Below are 13,817 nucleotides of genomic sequence, written 5' to 3'. Positions count from 1 at the left end.
GATGCAGTAGGTATATTTAGATGAAAACATCATCAAAAATAAACAACAAACAACATGGTATTTTGAGAGTTTTAAAGTAAAAAGGAGAAGTTTTTCTGATTATATGTCAGTTTCTGGTGCATTTATGTGACCCAAAAATCTAAAAGTTGCAGTTTTGATACATGACGGTCTACTGCATCACATCTTTTGTCCTCTCTCTCTAGTGTGGAGCATGACTTCCGTCTACAGGAGGGGCAGGTGGTGCGCACGTGGAAGGTGGGCGACCCTCCTGAAGGCTCTCCACAGACTCCCAGCCCCCAGGCGGCAACACCGCACCAACAAGGCTCCCCACAGCTCGTGCAGCCCCCCGTCACCTCCAAGAAGAACCGGAAGAAATGCTTCTGGTTCCTCTGAGCATTGGGGCAGAAACGTACATTTGATTCTGTAAGGCACCTCACATGATTCATTTGAAATGGATTCAAATTCAAACACAAAACCGAAGAAGGAAGAAGTGACAGAGGTTGTGTTTTACCTACTTCTGTTGGAGTCGAGGAAAAGGGTTTGACTCTGCTGCACATGTTGTTACTGTTGTTGTATTTTTAATGCCTCTTCAGCACTTAGAGATTTGATACAGGTGCAGGGAAGTAAAAGTGCTGAAGTCGAGAAAAGCAAAAGTTTACCCGGTGTTATGACTCACAGTTAGAAAGCAATTAGGAAATATAAAGAGAATAAGAACCGTCCAGGGATACCGAACAGGAGTCAAGGCAGCAGATAAGGTGGAGAATATTTTTAAAGGGGAGATTAATAGAATTTATGAGCAAAAGGGAGAAAATTGCAGAAAATAAAACTTAATCTCTATTAATGGACTAATGAGGGTCAGAACACCAGCTTTTATATCAAGAGACATTTAAGGGAAAAGAGCTCAAATGACCGAATTTAAAGCTTTTACTATATTGTTATTGATGAAACCACTATGTGTGTCCACATGTACATACACGCACGCACGCACACACACACACACACCCACACACACACACACACGCACATCTATTTACAGAAGGAGCATATGTTAAGAGAAAACAATGAGTCCTGTATATTTCAGAGCTATTCTGCTTGGATGCTTTATTTCAGATATGGATTATTGCTCTATAAAAGTATTTTACCACAGCTGCCTTCGGTGTGCGTGTGTCATTCAGGTTCAGCTTCATCTTTTTACAAGCAAAACGGTTCTCCAAAACCTATTCCATTCATCATTCCAGGTCTTGCGAGGTAAACATAAAAGCCATTACTATTGGGCAAGGACGTGAACGTTGTGATTTGACTTGTCGCTTCAAAAAAGGAATGTTCATCGAAACATTTTCCGATTCTAAAACATGAGTGAGTATTTATGGTGCTTAAACAAAACAAATACAATTACATCTGCAAAACGTACTTGTTGATTTCTCATGAATGGCGTCCCTTTGAGCAGGAATGTGTTTAATTCATCTGTTCAACATCTAATTTACTGGATAAATTACCCAAAAAATAAAAAAATAAAATAAAATAAAAGCCAAGTTTTGTCTTTAAAAATTACATTTTAGAAACTTAACAAAAAATATCAACATGAGAAGTCTAATTATTTGTCTCTTGTTGGGAATTTGGCAAAGTATCACCATCCATTTCAATATTACCTTGACATGTTGCTGCAACGAAAGGAAGTTACCGCTGTGGGGGAAATAGTATTTACCTGCCAGGATTCCTCAGAAAGAAAAACATTTATTCAAAGTAAAACGGTAACAAATAATCAAACTATTAATGTTTTATTACCTACTCCCACTTGTGTTTGACAAAAAGAAGAATCCTCCTTGTTTCCTTGTTTAGTACCTCTTTAGCCAGAATTGCTAAAACAATAAAGAATTTTTGATAATCATTTTGTAAATTATCAAGTTTTTGTCTTTGTCTTTGTTTTCGAGAAATTCTGCTGATTCCAATTATACTTTATGGATTTTCATGCCACTTTTTGCAACAATGAGGAGAAAACCAACAGACATCAGATTCAGGTGGATAAAATAAAGTAGGGAAAAAGAACAAAAGGTGCTTCAAAAGCAAGGAATTCAAGGTGCAAATTGAACAAGAATAAGCAGACTTGGCATGGAATCAAGGACGACTTCCTGGAAACTCAGTGGCGTAGTAGTATACTGTCCACCCTGAGACTGGAAGATCAGGGTTCCATTCCTGGTCGGGTCATACCAAAGACTTTGAAAAAATGGGACCCAATGCCTTCCTGCTTGGCACTCAGCAATAAGGGGTTGGATTGAGGGGTTAAACCACCAAATGGTTCCTGAGCACGGCTGAGTCTGCAGCTCACCGCTCCCCCAGGAGATGGGTCAAATGCGGAGAACAAATTTCGCACACACATCAGTGTGTGTGACAGCTGATGAGACTTTGAAAACCTTAAAACATCACGGATTCTGATGAGGATAAAGGATGTAGAGCAGGTGTGACAATCAGATAAGTAGAAGGAGGTGTGAGTGGAGAGAAAGTAGAACTAAATCCAGTATCTCACTGGACGGTGACTGTAGGAGACAAATTGCAAACAACGCTAGTGAAGGAGTTTTGAGATGTTGACGAGTTCTCTATTTCCTCCTACGAATCGCAGGACCTCGCTCATAAGTTTTGGGGCAGATTTTGGACATGATCAAGGTGTGTTGGCAGCATGTTTTCCACAAAACTAGCCACAAGTGGTTTCAGGCATGGGTTTGATTTTAAAGTGAGTTTAGAGTGAAATAGAGACAACCTTGGAATGAGATGGTGACTACATTCAGATAAAAATACTGGTAAATTATTGACAAATGAGAGTCAACTGTTTGACTACAGTCATGCTGCAGATAGAAGTGACCAAAAGGGACTCAAATGATTCAGAACAAGGTCACATTCAGATGTGGTCCTAAATCGAGTACACATCTGATGATTAAAGAGTGACAAACATCACAATTCTGCATGAGGTGAGATGCAGTAAAATCACTTGTAAACAATAAATCCAGCTTTCTTTCAGCACTTGGTCCTGGGTTTGTTGGCAGATTGTCTGTTTTTACCCACTTATCCGAGTTTGGCTCGCGGGGTAGCAACTCCATCAGAGGCCCTTACCTCCACCAGCAGAAGAGCCAGGTATTCCCTGACCAACATGAAGATATAAGTAGAACTAATTATAACATCAGTGGAAAAATAACAAGTAATAAAAATAGTATACTTCTGAGTCCAGTAACTAGCGATGAAATAAGAATCATTGTAAATAAATGCATCAATAAAATAACTACTGACTTTAAAATTCTAGACATAACATTAATAAAAAATATAATAGAAAATATCATCTATCCCTTCACTTACATATGTAATTTATCTTTCACAACAGGGACATTTCCAGATAACATGAAAATAGCAAAAGTCATACCAATATACAAAAGTGGTGAAAAACACTTTTTCCAGTTACAGACCAATATCCTTATTATCGCAATTTTCTAAAATGTTAGAAAAACTATTTATTACTAGGCTAGATGAATTCCTGATGAAAGAAATTTATTAAACAATAGTCAATATGGTTTTAGAACTAATTATTCTACTTCCATGGCACTAATGGAACTTACAGAAGAAATATCAGAAGCCATTGACAAAAAGAACCATTTCATAAGTATTTTTTATTGATTTAAAAAAAGCGTTTGATACAGTAGATCATGAAATTCTTCTTAAAAAACTTGGTAAATATGGTATCAAAGCAATGGCTCTAAAATGGTTAACAAGTTATTTGAATGATAGGAAACTATATGTACAAATAAATGACATTAAATCAAATCTACGTGATATTACTTGTGGGGTATCACAAGGGTCAGTACTGGGTCCGAAACTATTTATTATGTATATAAATGATTTTGCCTCTAAATCAAATATATTAAAATGTATTCTATTTGCAGATTACACTACATTTTATTATGCAGGAGATAATATCAAACAGATGGTAGAAACAGTACAAACTGAGATGAAAAAAATAAAATTATGGCTTGACGGGAATAAACTCTCATTAAACACCGATAAATCATGTTTCATGATATTTAGTAAAAGTAACTCAAATGATACAAGTCTATTAAATATAGATGATTTTAATTTTACAAGAGTAAAAGAAGTAAAATTTTTTGGGAGTTATAATCGATGAAAATGTATCTTGGAAGCCACATATAAACAACGTGAAAACTAAAATAGCTAAAACAATTGCAATGTTACATAAAGTAAAATGGTCACTGGATGATAACTCCCTATATTTATTATATAATTCACTTATTGCACCATATTTGAACTATTGTATAGAAATCTGCGGCACAACATATAAAACTTATACAAATTCCATCTCTATATTGCAAAAAAATAAATAAGAATCATTACAAGGAGTAATTACAGTGATCCATCTAACCCGTTATTCATAAAAACAAAAACATAAAAATTCTATGACCTAGTGGACTACAATATTTCTAAATTTATGAATAATGCAAACAAAAAAACCTTCCTAAAAATTTACTTAGAAGATTTATAAAAAGACAGAGTAAATATGAACTAAAAGGACATGAATTATTTACAATACCTAAGCATAGACGACGACGATGAAAAACTAATGAAAAATGAAATACTGGAATCATATACGTGCAAATCAATTATATGAAAAACAAATAAATTAATAAATAAAGCTATAGAAGATGTGTGTAGGTATATTCATGTGTGTATGTATAAATATGTATGTATGTTTGTTTATGTATATGTAGTGGATACGTATGTATGTCAATATGTATATGTATAGATGAAGAATGTGCGACCATATGGGCATGCGATGCACTTTAATGTATATATGTATGAATGGGTATACCGTAAATCCTCTAATACAGGCCCGGGCCTCTATTTGACTCAAGCTCATCAAGCTCCAGGCCTTTATTGGAAGGAGGGCCAGTATTAGAGGCAGGCCTCTATTTCCATTTGAGCAAAATGAACTAATGTTCATTGGAGTTTTTGACAATTAAAATTGCGCCCACATTTTCAAAGTTAAACACATTTCTTTTAACAACGGTAGTTTCTGCTTCAGCCATCTCCCCCCTCCTCCTGCGCAGCGGCCGCAAACTCACTGATGCGCCTGCAGCCTCTCGGAGTTCCTGCTGCTCTAAACATTAAAATAATTATTTCATTTTCTGTTCCTCACTTCTGATGACCTTCAATGGTGTCTGTTTGTTGCAACAGCAGGTACAAAAACTAACTTGTTTTTATTTTGACTATTTTTCTGTCCTGCCTGTTTATTATCTTCCTGCATCTCCTCTCAATCCTAAAGAAAAACTGCTACCTGGGTTCATATATATTCACCTCATGAGTTACCTTTGAACTGCAGTTCTAAAAGATCTACCGACCGCAAAAACAGCGGAGTGCTCGCTGTTTGTCGGCCGTATCAGTGATCAGTGCGTCGGAGGACAAGGTGATGCGCGCAGCGCCCCGCTCCACAGCATGCAGCAAACGCATCAGGCGCAAATAAAAGACAGAAAACATTAAAGGAAATGAACTGACATGAACGATCGCGTGTTAAATTAGTTTTTGAGGTGGCGACACCTGATTGTTACTGTGGCCGTGCTCAGGAGGCAGATCTACCGACCGCGAAAACAGCGGAGCGCTCCCTGCTTGCCGGCCGCATCAGGGACAAGTTGATGCGCCCCGCTCCACAGCAGCGATACACATCAGGCGCAAATAAAAGACAGAAAACATTAAAGGAAATGAACCGACATGAACGATCGCGTGTCAGTGCCTACGGTCTGGCACAGCGCGTTGCCCCCCCCCCCCCCCCCCCACCCCCACCCCCTGAGCGCAGGAGCTTGTCACCTGCTGACAGCAGGCTGCTGTCTTTTCCGAGGGCTGCATCTTGCCGGTCATTATCACGTGACAGCGACTAGTCGACGACAGGCATAAAAAGTCACTATAGTGAAGTTGACTAGTTCATACACCCCCTACTGCTGCTCTCCAGAGTGTTCTGCTGCATAATCAGCACGTTCTCTTTGAACTTGATAGTGTAATGACCTGGCTGGGGTTGTAAGCCAGGTGCATTCTGCGTATTGTGTCATATGTGTTTCCTATCATTCTGCTAGTTCCTATGTGCTGATTTGCGTGTTGTGTGAGTGTTATGTAAGCCACAGGGAAGGTGATGTGTGTTCTGTGGAGCGGGTTGAATTAGCATGGTTAACTGACACCGTGACTCTGTGTGGTAGGAGCGTGATAGAGGATCGTGTCTGTAGCGTTACAAAGCGTTGAAGAAAAAGCTTAATAAAGGTCTGCGTGAACGTCTACTGCCTCCTGCTGGTTGATTTGGGGACTATAACCCTGCCACCGGGACGCTCATACTTGCTTGTTACTACATTCCACCCGGCCACAATAAGAGACCGGCCATTATTTACCTAAACTAACTCTGACACCGGCCACAATTGGAGACCCGGCCTTTAATTGAATACCGGCCTGTATTAGAGGATTTACGGTATGTGCAAAAATCCTTTTGCTTTTTGAATTGTTATTATTACTATTAATTTTCTCTTTCTTCTTTACAAATTGAACTCAAGTTAGCTAAACAGTCGAGCAATTACTTTGTATAGGCTAATTTATAATTACTGTTATTTCATTGCAAAAATGTCATTTTAGTTAAAAAGGGTTAGATAACATAAGTTTTCTTCTTCCTGTTCCCTTTTCATTTTCTGGGTTTGAGAAACCTCATTTAATTTGTTAGTATTGTTTTTTTCTATTTTAATAATAAATGAAATATATATATATATATATATATATATATATATATATATTTAATCCCCCAACATTTCCTGGGTTGACCCAGGAAATGCCCAGTTTCCTACCCACAGGTAGGCTCAATAATGTCCTATAATATATAATGTCCTACCCACAGGATGCCCAGTTGAGGGCATCCTGTGGGTAGGACATTCCTGAAACACCTCCTCTGAGAGGCATCCAGAAGGCATTCTTCCTAAATGCATGAATCACCTCAGCTGGCTCCTTTCAACGAGGAGGAGCAGCAGCTCTACTCCTGGTCCCTCCAAGTTGTCCGATCTTTTCACCCCCTCTGTGATGCTGAGTCCGGACACCCCACAGAGGAAACTCATTTAAGTTGCTTGTGTTCGGGATCTTGTTCTTCTGGTCATCGCTCAAAGCTCTGAACCACAGGTTTGGGTGGAGATGAAGATTTCCTGGTAAATTGAGAGCTTTGCTTTGTGACTTAGTTCCATCTTCACCAAAACTGATCAGTTTCGTGTCCGCATCACTACTATGACCCGCCTGTCGATCTCCTTCTTTCTCTGGTGAACAAGACCTTGCCGAAACCTAAACACACCCACTTGAGGTAGGACCTTTCATCTCGAACCGAATTTAGCAATCCACTCATTTCCAGGCTAATGACACTAAGCATCACACTTTTATGGCAGAAAATGTGAAAGCTATCAATATAACAACACAGCAATGTGAAGTCCTCCCACATTTTCAAACCGTGGATTGTTATTCTACTACTTTTTGGTTTTAGGTGTTTTAAGTGAAGCAGGACTTAACTAGCAGCACTTGACTTTAATCACCTCTAAAATACAAGCCTTAGCAAACAGTTGTTGATATCTAGGAATACGAAGAGGATTTTGTGAGAGAATGCAGCCAAAAAGGAGCTTTTAAATTCCTCAGATGGTGGTTCACAGAGCCCACTTTCATGGACACTCCAGGGCAAGTCTCAGGAAATTAAGCCTCAGCTGTTTGATGGCAGTGAGAAGCTCCAAATATTACTACTTAGTGATTCATGACACACTTATAAGCTGCTTCTGTGAGGCTCTGAGGTGATATGAAAACCTGGCCTAATTTAATTCCAAAGTCGCAAAGTGTTCACTTTCAGTTAGTTTCCCTTCTGGTTTGACTGTTTTTGCCTCAAACAACACATTAAGGAAGGCAAACATAGTCGATGCTGCATATTTATTGGAGAAAAAATATTGGTGGAAATTGTAAATTCCTTTTATTAATTCCCTGGACTCACAAGGTGCTGGTACACAGCTGTTCACACAATTCAGGCTGAGCTCAACCAACAAAGGCCCCATGCCCTATGACTTACCTCCAACCTGCTGTGCTGCGCCCAGGTGTGGAGGCGCTTTAGCTGCACGTACCAAAGCCTGAAAATCAGCAACACAACCGCACATCGTCTCACAGCTAACACATTGTTCCCAGACTGACACAATGCATTATCTCCCCCGCAGATGTTCCCTTCTCGATCACAACCAGGCACTGGCTCTTTCCTGGTAACGCTGTGTGTGCCGTGCAATGCTGAGGAGTGTAGAGTTGTCAGTCATTAATCTGCTACAGCACAGCCTGTAATCCTGATGACAGAGCGGAGCAGGCTTACAGGGAGCAGAGAGAGGATGTGAGCCCAGCCTGGAGTAGGGAACAAAGGCTGGCTTTGAATCCACAAAGAGAAGAAAATGTGTGTGTGTGTGTGTGTGTGTGTGTGTGTGTGTGTGTGTGTGTGTGTGTGTGTGTGTGTGTGTGTGTGTGTGTGTGTGTGTGTGTGTGTGTGTATACAAGCAGGCGGGGTGAGGCAGGTAGCTATTTTGTCAGCAATGCTGCATTGCTGTTTCAAAGTGCTGGCACACACAAAAGGGTGATGTTTTTGTGTGAAAAGCAAGTCTGGCTGCTGGGTTGTAACACTGACATGCCAGGTCAACCAGTTTGTCCAGACTGGTCATTATGGTGCACCATAACAATAATAATCAAAAACATAGAGCAAGAGTGGACTCACGCAATTCCGTGCAACATGAGTCGACGCTCAGCTGAAAATGAAGAAGAAAAAATAACCATGTCTCGCGGCATCAACAAGCATGCATAATGGCTATGTAAAAACAGCTACTACTGGCCCTGCCTGCTGAGAAGACGCTGCAAAGCTAATGCTGCATGAGTCATTGATCTTAGGCTGCTACAGAGGTATTATGTTTCACTTTAGCACATTACAATCAAAGGGGCCGCTTCACAGTCAATCAGACTGGGAAGTCAGAGGTGCCACGACTCGTCCTCCTCCAGTCCAGTGGCAAAACTGTATTATCGGAATGCTAATGTGATAAATGATGAAACATAAACTGTCTTTTCTTGATGATTTAATAATGATGTCCTCAAACAAGTCTTGTCCTCGCAATGAAACTCAAAGGAAAATATTTTTTCTTTCAAGTCAAACTGGAGCGTCATTAACGAGCCAAATAAACAGATCAGGCTACCTGAATGTTGCCCAAGCATCATATACACACATGCAGAAATGCACATACACACGCATGCGTGCGCGCACACACACACACACACATACACACGCACACAAACACACACAGGCACGTACACACACACATGCACAAATGCACATTCACACACATGCGCTCACACACACACATGCACGCTCACAAACACACAAACACACACAGGCACATCCGCACACACACATGGACAAATGCATGCACCTACATTACAGGCCAAAAGTTGGGACACACCTTCCCATTCAATGTGTTTTCTTTATTTTCATGACAATTGTAGCAATTAATACATATTAATTATGACCAATTATATGTGATATTCCATACAAATATGAAATATAAATCTGATTGATCTTTGAATGTTTAATCAGAAGATTCTAGGGTTCTTTGCTTATTCAGGGACCATGAACACACTTCGTATTAATTCAGAGTCAATATAATTTATAAAAGGAATTTAATTATTTTTTCTAAACTAACAAATTATGCATAACAAGACATGAACAAGGAGATGTGGTGTAGTGGATGTGAGGTGATGTGATGGAAGCTAGATGTTGTAGCAACTGTTCTTTGTATCTGATAGAAATTGTGAAATGTGGGTGTAAAAGAATTTGTTGTTTGCTATAACTAGAGTTGTTTATTTATAAACCTCATCAGACACGCTATAACTAGAGTTGTTTATTTATAAACCTCATCAGACACGCTATAACTAGAGAGTTGTTTATTTATAAACCTCATCGGACACGCTATAACTAGAGAGTTGTTTATTTATAAACCTCATCAGACACGCTATAACTAGAGAGTTGTTTATTTATAAACCTCATCAGACACGCTATAACTAGAGAGTTGTTTATTTATAAACCTCATCAGACACGCTATAACTAGAGTTGTTTATTTATAAACCTCATCGGACATGCTATAACTAGAGAGTTGTTTATTTATAAACCTCATCAGACACGCTATAACTAGAGAGTTGTTTATTTATAAACCTCATCAGACACGCTATAACTAGAGAGTTGTTTATTTATAAACCTCATCAGACACCAGTATGCTGGCTTACGATTCCCTGGTATGAGTTGCTCCGGAGGGTTGCGGTCAAAGTGGTGAGGTCACCGGACGTCGAAACCACAATACTCAGAGATTGGCAGCTTCTTCTGAGTTCAGCTTCCCCGGCCATGAGAAGCAACCTGGGGTCTTCAGATTGGGTGTCCAAGGTGGATGTCTGAGTTGAGGTGGCTCTGAAAAGAGCTGTTGTGTCTGTAATCACTTGCAGCATTGCAGAAAAGTTTTGACTTAAGGTCAAAGGAGTTTTTTTCAAAAGAGGCATCTTTCCCGATTTGGCCGAATCGGGGGTCAGATGGAAACTGAATTAATCGGGAAGTAATTCTTGTTTGAACAAATTCATTATTTATAATTGTGGCGTATCCTGGATAATATGAATGTGCCATGTCTGGAAGGCTTTACCAAGACATTCCTCAGAAAGCCACGCCTTCTTGCAGATACAAAGACGTTTTTAACCTTAATATGTATCTTATTGTAATGTGTGTTAGTGTAAACAATGATTAACATGTTAACTCAAACACATAGTGATTTGTGATATAAATGAATCATTGTAAGAACAATATTCATTTCAAATTCATTGATTTAAGCACACCGTATTCAAACATTTCATTTAAACATCTTGTTCATTCATCACATAAGATTGTTTAACTTATAACTATAAAAGTGTGTAGTCTTCACTTATTAAGAGTGAAGAAAGTTGACGTCTGGCTTTCACAGAGAGTGTAGGAACTTTGGGAGAGATTGTTTGTCTGGATGTTTTGTCTTCATGAGATGTCAACACGCGCTGAGCAGAACCTTCTGGATTTAGAAGGCCAAATAGAAAATTGATTTATGCTGTAGATGAAAGGTCACTATGTTGGTCAATATATAGGTGAAAATTTACCCTTTTGGATTTACACCATGACCATTTACAAAGGGGCCAACAAGTGCTTAACACCTCTGGGAACTCCTTCAAGACTGTTGGAAAACCATTTCAGGTGACTACCTCTTGAAGCTCATCAAGAGAATGCCAAGCGTGTGCAGAGCAGTAATCAGAGCAAAGGGTGGCTATTTTGAAGAAAATAGAATATAAAACGTATTTTCAGTTATTTCATCTTTTTTTTCCTAAGTACATAACTCCACATGTGTTCATTCATAGTTTTAATGCCTTCAGTGAGAATCTCCCAATGTAAATGGTCATGAAAATCAAGAAAACACATTGAATGGGAAGGTGTGTCCAAACCTTTGGCCTGTATTGTACATATGCACAAATGCACTTATGAACACACACACACACACACACACACACACACACACACACACACACTCACATGCATTATACACACACACACACACACACACACTGACACACATACATGCACGCATGCACACACACACACACACACACACACACACACACACACACACACACTGACACACATACATGCACGAATGCACACACATGCACACACACACACACACACACAAACACACACACACACACACACACACACACACACACACACACACACACACACACACACACACACACATAATTTTGACACAATCCTCACTCTTTGCTCTTTGCTATGAGATGAGAAACGCTAAATGAATTTTAGATGACCTGCCAAATGTCAACAGCAATAGTTTTAGATGGTTACATAAAATATAAGTTAAAAATACCCCTGCCTCTACTGCCACTGATGCAACAAATTAAAGAGCGAGGAACGGAACGCCACGGCTCGATGGCAGAAGACACAAGAAGATGTAATAGATAATCTTCTCAGATGTTAAAATTAAAGAAAGAGAAAAAAATTCCAATAAGGTGAATTTTTACTAAACTTTTTACATGATTTATTTTTTAGAGAAAACCTCACAGCAGTCAGACTCTGCAGTTACATAAGGAGAGAGGATTTAAAACGCTGAATGGATCCATGTTCAGTTCTGTTCTGCAGAATCAAAAAAACCTCCCTATATGCATTTATCTGGAGCTTTGGTTAGATGGATGCGTTAGAGTGGGCTGTGGGAATGGACTTTTACCTTTGTTCTCATTTCTTCACATTTCATCATGATCTGGTTCTGTACTACAACCCAGAATCACTTCTGACATCTAAATTCAAATATTTATGTGGGTATTCTTCTTAGAACAATTTCAACTTTTATTCTCTTTTTCATACTATAAGGCAAATTTACCTTCGTTCTTTCTAGACTTCATATTGCTAATTAGTCTGGAATCATCTCAAATCTGCTATAAACGTACGCAGATATTTAATAAAAATAAATATGAAAAAGTTTGTTCTCATTATTTACTTCTGTATTTATAATAAGATACTTCTCAATGAAGTAGAGGTTTAAATTAGAAGCACCAGTCTGCTATTTCACCACTAGATCTAGGTTTCAACCTCACATAAAACTGTGAACGTGGGTAAAAACCACTGTTTCCTCTTAATGGTTCTCTATTGGGCCAAATGGTAGGTGATCAGCAGTTGTGTAGAGCTTCAGAGTCAGAGAACTTTATTAACCATTTATAGGGCCAACGTCCATATTTAGGCACTTCCACTTACATCATAAATGATGTCGTGTGCCTTTTCACAAACTTTTAGAATTACAGGATTTCACCCAAACAATCATCAGAGGTCAAGCTAGTCACAGGTTGTGCCATGGGATCATTCCAATAATCAGTGCGGGGCTATATTCTATATTGTTTACAATTTTTCTCAATTGTTTACACACATTTTCTGAAAGCATGCCTCATATTCTCAGAACTCTACACACAAATCCAAAAAACCACACACAATGTGCAAAACGCCTCAGTTAACCTGCAAAATGAAACTTCACATTCAAAACAATGTTATTTCTCCTCACAATGTGATTTTGTTGTCAAATGACACACACAAAACATCATATCAATAGAAATTTATAAGAACCAGCTGAACATTTATGTGCTCAGTGTAAAACACTATGATGAATGGAAAACACTTCTTCTCCATTCATCATAATGACTTAAGCCTTTTTGGTTCAGTGTTACAGTTACTACAGACAGTACATACATACATGTGTTGTAAAATATTTCAGAATATTGTTTTTACACTCTGAACATACAAATACATGGTTAAAATTATTCTATTTTTTCTGCAAAACATTGTACACAATGTATATCCCATTCCCAACCAACACAAAGTTGCACACATACACTACATACAACAGAAGAATTTACTGTGTACAGTTACAGTAAAAAGAAAAAAACTATGCTGCATCCTCTCTTCTTCAAGGACTTTCTGAAACACACATGACAATATCTGAAATACACATGGAGTGGTCACTATTGTGAAGCACAATCATTATGATTATAATATTGAAATATGTATAATTTACTGTACACAGTGTTGAGTGTATGCATCAATTGTGGGACTCACTTGCACACATATCACAATATCACAATTCTTTGACTCTTTCTGAATTGCGTTCAAATGGCACCCTGTAGAC

At 38.7% G+C, this 13,817-nt stretch overlaps 2 protein-coding genes across 4 annotated transcripts in view; one reads left to right on the top strand and one right to left on the bottom strand.

The window, feature by feature from the left end:
* Positions 1–1,888, top strand: part of LOC107374743 (uncharacterized) — a 66,294-nt gene extending 64,406 nt beyond the window's left edge. For all 3 annotated transcript variants that reach the window (XM_015942976.3, XM_015942977.3, XM_015942975.3), the window contains exon 4: positions 204–1,888. In XM_015942976.3, the coding sequence (XP_015798462.1) occupies positions 204–393 (190 nt within the window). In that variant the 3' untranslated portion in view covers positions 394–1,888. The remainder of the gene's footprint in view (positions 1–203) is intronic.
* LOC107373312 (homeodomain-interacting protein kinase 4-like) overlaps positions 1–13,817 on the bottom strand; it is a 745,746-nt gene that overhangs the window by 221,118 nt on the left and 510,811 nt on the right. The window lies entirely within an intron of this gene.

Source organism: Nothobranchius furzeri, chromosome 6 (assembly GCF_043380555.1).
Source record: "Nothobranchius furzeri strain GRZ-AD chromosome 6, NfurGRZ-RIMD1, whole genome shotgun sequence".
NCBI classification, from domain to species: Eukaryota; Metazoa; Chordata; class Actinopteri; order Cyprinodontiformes; family Nothobranchiidae; genus Nothobranchius; species Nothobranchius furzeri.
Note: the sequence above shows the minus strand (reverse complement) of the source record. Positions and strands in the feature narration are given on the sequence as shown.